The 13369-nt window shown below is 33.1% G+C and overlaps 1 protein-coding gene across 8 annotated transcripts in view; it reads right to left on the reverse strand.

The window, feature by feature from the left end:
- KCNT2 (potassium sodium-activated channel subfamily T member 2) overlaps positions 1-13369 on the reverse strand; it is a 412694-nt gene that overhangs the window by 81978 nt on the left and 317347 nt on the right. For 6 of the 8 annotated variants that reach the window (XM_032262881.1, XM_032262880.1, XM_032262875.1 and 3 more), the window contains exons 20-21: positions 8456-8527; positions 4910-5044 (exon numbers count right to left, since the gene is read on the reverse strand). In XM_032262881.1, coding sequence (XP_032118772.1) covers positions 4910-5044; positions 8456-8527 — 207 coding nt within the window. The remainder of the gene's footprint in view (positions 1-4909; positions 5045-8455; positions 8528-13369) is intronic. The other 2 variants (XM_032262878.1, XM_032262879.1) reach the window with 1 other exon arrangement.

Below are 13369 nucleotides of genomic sequence, written 5' to 3' on the forward strand. Positions count from 1 at the left end.
TGAATGTTAAGGAAAATAACCCAACAGAAGTGGAAAGATTCAAGACACAGGAGAGAAAGGACAAAGTTGTTTTGAGGAAGCCCCAAGGTAATGTACTACACATAAATTCTGCACTGAGTTTCCATGAATCAACAGACTCATTAAAATCTATCAGTTAACAACCCCGGAGCACACAGTTAACTTTCGAACAATGGATAGGAGGCCTGAATCTGCCATTTTTTTCTAGATGGGCTAGGATGAGCCACTAAATTTCTCTAAATGTTAATTTCTTTCTCAGTAAAATGAAAATAATGATAGATGCCAGTGACATGCCAAACAGCCACCAAGTAGGATATTTTGATAGATCAATCTGACATAGACATTTTACTGTGGTTGTTTTTAATCCAAAGCACATTTTGAGGGTTTAAACTTAGTTTACATATTAGTACTTGTTCATAAAAATATGAAAACATGCAATTTTTTCCAATTGTAATGATTGTCTTGTTATGTAAATCTTTTTGTTTGTTTGTTTGTTTTTTTGTTTGTTTTGAGACAGAGTTTTATTCTGTTGCCAGGCTGGAGTGCAGTGGTGCCATCTTGGATGACTGCAACCTCCACCTCCCGGGTTCAAGTGATTCTCCTGCCTCAGCCTCCCTCCCAAGTAGCTAGGATTAGAGGCATGTGCCACCACACAGCTAATTTTTTGTATTTTTAGTAGATAGGGGCTTTCGCCAGGTTGGCCAGGATGGTCTCCATCTCTTGACCTCATGATCTGCCTGCCTAGGCCTCCCAAAGTGCTGGATTACAGGCATGACCCACCATGCCCAGCCTTGTTATGTAAATCTTTAGAAGGAGAAATTTAAATTTAAAATTGAGGACTTGCTTTTCTTTCACTTTTTAGCAGATCTTTGTACTGGGATGGCTTACTAGAGTGTCTTCTCTTAGATGTGTAAATAAAAAAAAGAGAGAGAGAGAGAGAGAGAGAGAGAGAGAGAGGGGTAACACAGGGTCTAACAGGATCTAACCTGGGAAAGATCTTTTCTCCTTATTGTCTTTGATATGCAGAAATGATGTCTGGGGAGGTACTGAGCCAATTGCTTAGGATTCAAGGAGATTTTTCTGAGCAGAGGAGTGGAGATACACTATTCTTCCAGGAAATCACCTCTGGATTAGAGGTCGTCCCCGAGGAAATTTGCTGCTATAAAGGCCTACTAAGAGCGCCCCCTCTCCCAAAAAATAAACAAACAAAACTCATCGTGACAGAAGGAACAAATCAGGGTAAGTGATAAATAAAAGTCCTGTCTACATATGTATACCTATATAACAAACCTGCACATTCTGCACATGTATCCCAGAACTTAAAAAAAAAACGTATAATTTTTTAAAAAAAGGCCTGTCTAGCTCTCCGCCAGACTGCTGCCAAGCCGCCATCATGGATACGAGCCGTGTGCAGCCTATCAAGTTGGCCAGGGTCACCAAAGTCCTCGGCAGGACCGGTCCTCAGGGACAGTGCACGCAGGTGCGTGTGGAATTTATGGACGACACGAGCTGCTCCATCATCCACAACGTAAAAGGCCCCGTGCGCGAGGGCCAAAATAAACAATGTGATAGGTGTATGCATTAGTTTAAGTCAAACACCAGGTGCAGCTAGCATTCTAGGTCATCACCTAAGGGGCCCACCTTGGTTTGTAATCTGAAAGTTGACACGGCATTACTTCCGTTATCTGTACTTCTACCAATGTCACAGGCCTTACTAATCAGCTCTTAGAAATTGACTCTTGATTGAGAACACTAACAGTGTTCTTTAAGATATAAGGATTAGCTGAAATATTTTAAAGATACTATTCACTCATGCATAATTAATGTATAAGAATTTAGTTCTCTTAGGGATGGGGCCCAAAGCTTTAATCTGTTATCCAGCCATTGTGATTGGATTTCTAGTTGTCTGATGCTTACTGATGAGGGTAACTGGATCCTACCTCTGGAATGCTGTCATCTGCCTCTAAGGAATTTCATGCAGGGTGGTGGGTAGAGAACCTAAAAGGAGAGACAACTGGGAGTAGGAGGAAGAGAGGAAAGGGAAAGAGCTGAGATCAGTGTTATGTGTAGTAGATAATCAGCAATTATCCATGAGGGTTTCAGCACAGCAGCGATTATCACAATTGATCACAGACTTGAATCTGGGTTAGGAAGCGGAAAAGCCCTCAGGTGACTTGGGTAAGTAAAAAGGTAGTAGGATCAGTGGATGACAGGTTCCAATGTGGTCAAATGATTATTAAGAGTTGGGGATATGAGAAGAAATTAGATAGAAAATGAGTAGCACTACTCGGAGTGTTGAATGCTGTAAACTGAGAATGTGGAGTGTAAAATTATTCATAGCTCAAGATTTAGACTATGACCATGAGAATGGGTGGTGTAGGTCAGATATTCAATGGATCATCTATGTAAGATTGTTGAAATCATCAATAATTATGAAAGAATCAGGATTGGCAAGAGTAATAGTAAATCAGGAACTAAAATCTTCAAGGAATGCAGAAGAGTCATCTGGAGGATGATAATTTACTCTTGTCTATAAAATGCAACTCCCAAGTCTGTGTGATTTTGGTCATTTATCTGTGTAAGCGATATTCTTATATCATAGAAACCTATAAATGCCTGTCTTTTTTATCATATAAAACTAGCCTAACTTAGCACACATAGATTATACGCTTAACGTATAACACAAATAAAGTTTCGTAAATTTTGTTTCCTAAAAAAATACTATTATATACTTGGAGAAATAATAGTAACGTCATGATAGGCTATAAGAAAGGAAAGAACAGAGGTAATTTCTTTGCAATTTGGGTTTTTAACAGTTCTTCTGAAAAATTCTGCTTGAAACTATTCATTCTACATAAAAATTATATTAACTTTAAAAATATACTGCTGAAGACAGATAAGCCTAATAGTTAAGGTATCCAAAGTTATTAATTCATCCATCCATCCATCCATTCATTCATTCAACAAGTGGTCATCACATCTTCAGCTAGGCACTCAGAGAAGCTTAGCCTTTGCACAGTTAGTTGCCATGTGTATATCTGTCCATAATTACTCTGGTGAGTTGTTTTAAATGACTAATTACAGCGTTCTAACCTCTCAGTAAGATGGGGATTTATTATTATCTTTCAATCAAAATAATTCATCCAGAGAATATGTAATAAAAGTTATATCAATAGAAACGTCACCATAATAGAAATAAAACTCATGGTAAATTGAAAGTTTAAATAGCATGTTTAATTAAAAAGACCTAGGATCCTCTCCTTTTATATAATTAGCTTTTGCCAAGCATGAAATTAAAAAAAAAGCATGGAATCACATGATTTTTACTCTACTCACTGGCTATAAATCTTATCTTTGAATTAATATTCTACCCTGTAATTTCCTTTTATATTCTCTAGAGAAAAAAATTGCTTATGTATTTGTAATATTTTAAACAAGTGTTATATACTGTCTTTTAAAAATGTACTGTTTCATACAGCTCACTGGTTACCTAGTTAGCTACATTCTAAGTGAACTGCCGCATTATAATAACTTTAAAGTGTTTATTTCTTCTTCTGGAACAAGAGGTTCTTATGCAAATTCAGGGTAGACTTTCCAGGTGCTATGACAGTTCTTTAAATAACCAATCTCTAATCTTTACATTAACAATGCAAGGTGGGTTATTTTCTGCAGCATTTTATAGATGAGAAAAACTGAATCATAATGAGGTTAGGAAGGTCACAAAGTGTCTGCTAGAGCCTCTAGGGTAAAGGTTGTGCCAGATAAAGTTTGCTGCTATATAGTCCAAGGCCTATGGCTTTTCCACGCTGCCACATGGAAGTGGTAATTATACTGCTAGTAACATTAATAGCTAAAAACGACTAGGCATGTGCTAAGCAAGGCATTTTGTATTTCTAAATCTTTAATAATATTGTGATTAATACACTGAGATGCAGAGAAGGAAAATAATTTACCTAAAAAATTTACCAAAGTAATTCACCAAAAATAGGCAACTTGACTGGGACACACATCTAGGGTCTCTCCTTTGAATTTTGAACTTGAACTAGAAAGAAAAATAATTAACCTCAAGATATGCTTTGTTACAATATGAAAGTATGAAAGTGGAGTGAACATGGACAATGAGAAAATTGAGATTGTTTCATTTACCTCTGTAATTGGGTAACTCACATACTTTCTTTACGCTTTTGCAAAACTCATACAACTGAAAAAAAAAGATCTTTTTGATATTTAAATATTCAGACGAATTTAGAATCCTTCCAAGCAACACAGATGTCCTGACTGACAGATGAGACTGACCTCCCTTACAACATGCACCTTTCTCTGGTCGAGACTGTTTACTCTTACCCAAAGGCAACCATAATGGGGATTCATATCCCCATTAAATCAAATCCAATGAATCAAATTCAATGGGTACATTTAATTAACAAAATACAGGAAAATAGTAAATATGATGTCACGATTTTGCTCCTAACACGGGTAAATTACCTGTTCACAGCTGTGCAGTCCTTCAGTCCTAGCTATCCATTATGTAAACACAAATATTTGGTCATTGCTAGGCATAATACCAACAGGAAAACATGGACTGCTTGTCATAACTCATGACTGCTAGTATACATGATCTTCAAGAGTTTCGTTACTGTTAAACTATCTGAGAAAACAGATATAGCATTCAATTTATGAGGAGCATTACTGATCTGGTGTTAAAAAATTAACTTTATGCAGTGCCAGTCACACATGACATGCTCAATAAGCATGTGAAAAAAAAATGAATAAATAAGTGAACATAAAGTCAGTGTGTCTCATGTTCATTCCTAACGCAGTGTCAGTGTCAAATATTTTACCCGTGTTTAGCACAAAACAAGTGGCGAGGTTGGATGATTCAGCCACTTACCTGAAGAGAGTCTGCACATTCACAATGGTTTTGGCATCTGCCATGTAGTCTTCCTCGGCACTCATGGTACTCTCTTTGTCCACAACCACCATGTTGGCAGCAAAGGTCACTCCACACCTGAGTAAGTCATCTAGGCTTTGGTAAAAATCAACAGAGAAAAACGAACATTAAATATATCACAATGTTACAATCAGTGCTAAAATCTTGCACCATCCCCTGTGCTTACATGAGTTGCCTTTAGCGGTGGCTTTTACAGAGTGTGCACAGGTAGCTGAATTATGATACAATATTATCTACTTATATAAAATAATTTTTATCTTGGGTACTTTACATGTCATTAGATCTCAGCTGTTTCAAAACATGTGTGTTAAAATATTTTATTTAATGATTTATATTGATTATATACATGGAATATGGAGTACACCCATTTTGCAATAAAATAGAGCATGTTAGAAATTTGATTTTACAGTTAACATACTTCTTCAAAGACATGACATTTACATTTTTTAAAGCTTCTAAGGTAATTTTGGTAAGAGAGCAATAAGTGCTGTTAATTTAGATGGTCAAGCTTAATGAAAAAATATAAAACTATGAAATGTTTATTTTTAAATGTTTATTATTCCTTTATGTGAGATCTATGTGTTATAGATTGGTTCTACACAACCAAGAGCATGTAAAACATACAAATATCGTTGTGTGCAAGCCTACTGTTTAGCCAGCCTAAGTTTTCGAGCAAGTGACTGAATAACCTGATTTCTTTGGCTGGATGAAGTAATTGCTAAAGTAAGAACACATACCTGTGGGCTAAAATAGAGTCAGTCTTCTTCCCTATCACTGATTTAAAAAAATCTTACCTATCATTCTCCCAATGAATTAAAAGAAAATGTTTACCGTTAAAACTGAAACAGGGAACCATTATTCTCATTGTCTCTGCTTCATGCAAACTAGAAAAGTAGAACTGAATTGGATAACGGAGACTAAACTTGAATGAATACAAGAATGTTCTAGGTGCAGAGTTGATTGAAGACAGGTAAGAAAAGATAGGTTAATTGATTTCCGTATCTTCTGATTTAAAATAGGATGTTTAAAGCTTAAAGAGCAGTTAATTTCTCTTAGATTTTTAAATTGAAGAGTGAAGTCCCTGAGGATCTTTTCCAAGTGCATGATTGGATGAGTTAGCCATGTCACGTTACAGGGAATTATTTTCCTTTATGGGAAGGCGGGAGGCAGGATTTCTTACTCTGTTATTAGGCGAGAGGGTATTACCAAAGCCTCGAGTCCAAGATCCCCAGGAGTAGTCCAGAAAAAATATTTCGCTTGAATCAGGAACAATGGTCTGTGGCAGAGATTTTATGGCTAAAACTGTGGAAACAGAATGTTATTCCAAATAAATTTCCTATGATAAGAGGGGCCAGGACCATAACATCCAACCACTATGATGACTTCAAGTTTAAGTGCCTAGGGATACTTGGGTCTTTCTTTTATTCAGGAAATGTATCATAATTTTTCTTAATTTATTAAAGTACATTAAAAAAGAAAGAGTTAGATGGCAAATGAATATGGAATGGCCCTTTACGGACCATCAAAATGACGCTGAAGTCATATGTCTTCAAACCACCTTATTATAATTTCACATCACTTTCTCATATCTCAGCTTTCACAATCTTTTTTCTTCATTAAAAAAAATCTTCATTATAATTACCTATATATAAAAAGGAAAGTATAGGGCAGTCAAGGATGAGAGTGACTGGATAAGTATATATGCATAGAAGTGTAGATAGGAAAGATGAATATTTAATCATCAATAATTCAATGACATTGAAGTGAACCCTTGACCAAAACTTCACTTTAAGAGTACCTGTTCTAAAAAGATAAATGCTACATATACCCACATGTATTGGTTAATTCCAGTCTCAAAAATACTGGCTGCTACAGTTTACTCATAACCTTGGCAAATTATCATTAAATGTGAATTAAAATCTATATAGAAAATAGATAAATTTGGAATATTTCTGAACCATGTAGAAGCTTTTTAAATGTTTTATGTTTTAAGGTTATATTATTTTTTTTCTATTTACTACTGCACTTAATTTTTTATAAGTAGGCTGCCAACTTATTCTTATAACTCCTGTCCATCATAATTTCTGCAAAGCAATTGCCTTATTTTTTCCCTACTATGGTTGCTTTCCACAGTGTGGCCAGCAGATGGCAGCACAAGAAAGTCAATCTAGATGGAAACATGTTATAGGAATAATTGGCAAAGCCGCCCTAGACTGTCCTTTGCAAGAACTAGAATGTGAAATGTATGAGTGTAAAGAGGTGTTGATAAATGCATTTTAATTCATTCAAAGAGGTATTTTTAAAGAAAAATTTCAAACACAAGCAAAAGAAGAGAATTGTTAGGTGAACATCCCTATCACCAGACCAACAATTAACAATTTGTAGCCAATTATGGTTTATTTCTGTCCCTAGGAATTTGATACTTTCAATTCTGCATTCCCTCTCCATAAGTACTTTTATAAAGGATGAATTCACTTCATAATTTACATCAGAAAAGGCAGATAGGAGGTTTATTCTTTATCGTTTTTAAGCATACTGTTTTTCCCAATCAATTTTAACAGAGCACTATCATTTCAAAAGATTTCCAAAAAAGATTACTGGTTATAAAACAAGTGTAGAATTTAAATAGTAATTTTAGTGCATCTAACTACGTTTTATTTACATAGTTACTACTGTGATCTCTGATCATGTAAATTATACTAATGTAGAATGGAGGCTAAACATATTTTAGACTGGTTGATCTTTATTGTATCCACAGCAGTAAACAGTTTCAAAGTTATAAAACTTTGTTTTCTTCAACATCTACAGAACAAAATGTAAAAGTTAAAGTTCTCAATTGGTCGATTTCAGCATTTATTTTGAAGACTCTAGCTGACATTTTTTAGAAGTGGAAAAGTAACATTATTTCAAGTATGTTAGCTTTTTCATCTTTTATTTATATATATTTTTTAATGTCATGATGATGCATGTATAAGAATTTCTATTTAATTACTAATGTATTAAACACATATGACCTTTTAATTAACAAATATTTTAGAAATTATAAATTCGGAAATGTGACTAAACTCTTAAAAAACTGCTCCAATTTATAAATCTAAGTTAAAATGAGCATTTCTAAATTATTTTAAAGTTTCCAGAAGTTATTGTAAGGTTATCAATACATCACAATGTTGCATCTTTAGTTTTCTCTACCACTATGTCAATAGTAATAATATTGTTATAAATGACACAAAACTAAAAATAGCATTAGAAACTGAGCAAAACTGACAAAATTGACATGCAGCAAGATTTGTTTTAATTCAACAATAGATTACTGCTTAGGAAGTGTAATACAAGATGTATAACACGAAAACATAAGCTCTACATGCAAAATATATTTGCAATACTGACATGGCAAATTACACTCATCATGCAGTAACAAGGCACAGCACATGACAAACCACAGGACACTACACTAGTTAGTGTGCCAAAGATTTTGTCACCTACTTGTCAATAGAGCCCACCATGTAGTAAACCATTGGAAACCAACAGATTGCATCCAGAAAATGCATATCTGGCCTAAGTAGTAGATGGGTTACAAAATGAAACACAATGTCACAACAGTGGCAGCACTTCTAGGGAAAGGAAGTAAGTTGACTTAGTTTGCATTTCCAAAACTCAACACTGCTGACAAAATTAATTTTAAGTGCCTTTTTTCTTAACATTAACTAGAAAATGTCATTTCCACTTGTTATGAATCATACAGTGCCCTCAGAATGATAAAAACAAGTTGTATTTCAGCTTTCTAAATCAGAAACATTATGGCATCATTCTACAAAACTCGGAATTTATAATCTTAATTACAACTAAGAAACCTTATCAATAAATTTAAAAGTCATCCATGCAGAGGAAGCCTTGTAAAATAAAAAACTAAGGCATTTTTTTAGATGATCTAAAGCAGTAGGTACTAATGCCTATTAGTGAGCAACTATTAAGCATGCCTATTAAGAACAACATTCTCTAAGGGAGATATGTATAATCGCAACATAGTCTATATAATATCTCAGTATGTCAAATAAATCTAGTAAATATGCTCATGTAAAATATGTATTTTATAAAATTATAGTGAAAGTAATTCATCTTTTAATTTATTGATTGACTCAATATATATTATTAAGGAAATGTGACTGAAATTTTTACTTATATACATATTGGAGGAAAAAAACCATACACCGGAAAGCTTCCTTAGAAATCGCTTAATCTACTGTATTCATTTTACAAAGTTATTAATTCCTTCATGTATCTATTCACTCAGTATATATGTATCCAAAATTTTTATTTACTAGACATTTTAATACACTCAGACATATGCAAAGAAACCTGTTAGCATGTAAGAAATACAGCATTTTAAAAATTCATGTACAAAATCATACAATTCTATTATATATTTTAATCTGTAAAAGCAAACAATATCTTATGCGTAGGAGGCAGAATTGAGGAACATTTCAGAGAGCTGATGTTTAATCTGAATGTTAAAGGATTAGTAAGAGTTTGTTCAGCATAAGAGGAAAAGAAAATTCTAGGCCAAGAAAACTACAGCACCTACAAGCCTCCCTGGCTAGATAAACTTTTTTTTCTCTCCCTGACTTATTTCTCTCTTGAGGATAAGGATGATCTTGTTGATCATCCTTCTAGCTCTTTACACTCTGAAGAAAAAGAATGCTCAATCAGCAAAGCATTACAGAAAAAAAAATAATAATAAAACTTGTAAAGAATACCATTATTTTAATCTTGATTAACTTTCTTCCCATCATTAACTTTCTTTGTAGTCATTAAAATGACCCAATATTATTATATCTTACAAATGTACCACAATTCATTCGGAAAATCCTCAGTTATTTAGTTTATAAGTTATTTTCACTTTTTGCTGTTAAATAGTGAAGTTATCAGTTCTTTGCAGTACCTTGCTATTGTATTTAACGCTGATATTCACATCTTCGGAGGACTTTCTTTTCTTTCCTTTTTTTTTAAAACATTGATTTTTATCATTACCCCAAAACATTCATAGAAGGGATATTAGTGGATCACCATCTATAAATAGTTTTAAAGATCCTGATACATGTTTTCAACAAATGTTATAACCAAACATACACTCCAGTAGCAGTCTCTGATAGTGCCTTATGGTAGAGATTTCTAGTTATACCCTTTCTAGGCACTGTCCTGCTTCTTAAAATTAGCAGGGCTATTTTAATTGCTGATTCAAAACTCTCCACATCTCTCTCACCCTGCCTTGTGAGTGACTGCAGAAGCACATATGAGGACGCAGGTACCACAAGAGTGGGGCAACACTGAGCTGTTGTGGTGATCTGAAAAATCCCTTCACCGGGGTCTTGAGGTCACCGTGGACAAAGTAAGTCTTGATTTTATGCCACTCTTCTACTAGAGTTAAAAATGAAGATAAGACCTTTCTATTTTGTTGCTTGTCTGGTAGAGAATATAAAAGCTAACTGGCCATCAAATTTAATCATTGTTATGCTTTAAGAAACTCATGAATTTCAGTCACATGCAATTCTACCACAAATATGTACTTACAATAGGCAAGCAATGTGCCAAATCCTTGGAAATTGCTTTAACTTCTGTATTGTGGTAGCATGGTTCGTCTTTACGTGAATTCAGCTATGTTACAAGATAAATGAAGTCACCTGAACCCTGCTAAATATATAATCCTGATGAAAGATATCTAAGGTAAGTGGTCTACTATGCTGTATTGTTTGCAAAATTTAATTTTGTGTAACAGATAGATTCATCTACTGCAGCTATTGAAAAAGATAGCTTAAATGGAAATCTGAAATGTAAAGAATAAATTCTGCATTTACACGTATTATGCCAGCTCACTTAAATACATTGTCAACAGTGTTCATGGCACCAACCTGCTTAGTAATTGAGTGACATAAATGACATCATAGGCTCATAATAAAACAATTTTTTAATCATTGGAAGGCAGCTAATTGGCAAGTATAACTTTTATATTGGGAAGCATTATTATTGAAAAACAATAAGCAAAAACATAAAACACTCCAAAAATGTCCTTTTACTACATTGTGTCCCCAAGGTACCGATGAGGTTTTATATTTAAAAAAAAAATTATGCAGAATAAAATGTATGCATTTTAAAAAATCTGACTATTAAATAGAGAAGACTTATATTAGGAATTACATTAAGGAAAATTGGTAAAAATTATTGACATATTTAACTATATAGCTTATTACAAACAGATTAATAAGGAACAAATGTCAAAAAATTGTTACTTATATCAAATTTGTAAACCAAAGTTGCTTAGTACATAAAGAAGTATTTTATAATTAATGAAAAAGATAAACGTGACCAAAAATATATCCAGAAGGAATATATATACATGGACCAAAACTAAACAAAACAACACAGGCTAAACTAACTGCTAATAAACAAAATAAAAATTCAACAAACACAAAAAGTAACTGAGTTAGTAAACAGAAGAAAAATGAGCACATTCATTGAGTCCTAGCTGTAATTCTATTAAAAAAGATGACTGCCTATGAGCCAAAGCCTTATATTCTTACAGAAATTCTCATAATAAAAGTTGCCATTCAAATATTAGTCAGTGATTGTTAGGAAGTAAAAAACGGTTTCTAAATTTCTATGAATTTGTAAAATTCACAACCATTATTTAGTTCCCATTTAATAACAATAAAAATTTAATTTCTTTATTTCAAGTTCAAGAAATAGTATACTATGCTTTTATGAGCACAGTTTATTTTGTTAACATTTCCTAATTCCACTTTAAAGAAGTTTATTCCTTGCTAGACAATATAAAAGTAATTTAATTTTAACTACTTAAATAAACGTCCTTTTTTATTAATTGGGTTTTCATATAAACCCCTCCATCAGGTTGAAGAATAACAGTGTTATTTTCTTGATTCGCAGAAGAAAAAATGGTATTTCTTGTCTTCCTTTTATGAGCCAGATATTGCACTAGGATTTTATATACATTATCTACATCATCTCACAATAACTATTTAAGATAAATGTTTTAACCATTTTACAAATCAGAAATATGTGGCTAAAAAGACTCAGTAGCATTTAACAGACCTATCAAGAGAATAAATTTAGAACTTAGATCTGAATGAGTCTGAAGTTTGAATTTTAAAAATAAGAACACTGACATCAGGCATTTTATCATTAATTTTAAAATAAGCTAAAGTTTACTTGCCACCATTATGTGGAAAGAAGGTTGATTTAATAAATGGATAGTGTGAACAAGACCTTGATAAACATTAAGAGCAAACGCCTGGATCTTTCACTTCACCCTTATGTGGCTTTGGGTAATATATTCTAGCTTTTGACTTGCTTTCGTACCTTTCACATGAGATGGTGTTAAAAATGACTAGATGACCTTTAAGGTTTGGGTGGTAATCAAAATATTTAAAATCAGTACGGCACAACAGATCAAACAGAACAGATGGCCAACCAATCAGAACTGACACCAGCGCTAACGAACCAGTACCAGCTGAAAGATGTTTTTCAGTATGAGTGAATTTTATTTAATTGCCATTTGAGATCTAGAAAGCTTCCTATTTGGAAACATCGTAAACACTTATTTTGGCATATTATGTGTATGAATATTATAAACTTAATTTACATTTTAAAATTCCATGCTTATTACATCGACTATTATTTATTTCTGTTATATTGAATTAATTGGCCTTTCAACTAGTTTAAAATAGCCACATACTAAATACTATTTTCAGCAACATTCATGTGAATTTAAAGTAAAATCCTCAAAACTAACTAATAATTCTAATTAGTTACACTAATACAATGAAGTGCATGCAATCATCGTTGTACAAATTCCTATAACACGGAAATATTGTAAAGAAGAAACTCTCATATTCCTTTGTGATCATGTAGGATAGATTGCAAAATACTGTCCATTTCAGAGCAACAGGCATCTCATTGTTTAAAAAAAAAAGAATTGCATAAAACTTCCTGGAACATTATTAATTGTTTAGTTTTAGTTTCCTCATTCTGAACCAAAGGAACAGAGGACAACAAATAAGAATACTAGACATACTTTCGGGAAGTACACAGAAAGCTAATATATTTTACAGCATGCACTTTCAACCTAACTCTTTGAAATAAAGTCAAATCCTGAAAGAATTGTTGAATAACAATATAATGTAAATTGTTAGATTCCAAAGTGTAAACCATTAGGAAGGCAAAGGGAACTTTTAATGCAAAAATAATTCAAAGTTAAGACATATTTCTGTTTTCAAAAAGAATGAGCAAGCAATATATATTTTTTCATATATCAAAAACCTGTAAGTTGAAAGAAAAATAAAATAGAAATTTCATAGAAAGGTCTAATTCAAGAATTGGCCATGA

Source organism: Sapajus apella, unplaced genomic scaffold, assembly GCF_009761245.1.
Source record: "Sapajus apella isolate SASKATOON/1434 unplaced genomic scaffold, GSC_monkey_1.0 scaffold132, whole genome shotgun sequence".
Lineage (NCBI taxonomy): Eukaryota > Metazoa > Chordata > Mammalia > Primates > Cebidae > Sapajus > Sapajus apella.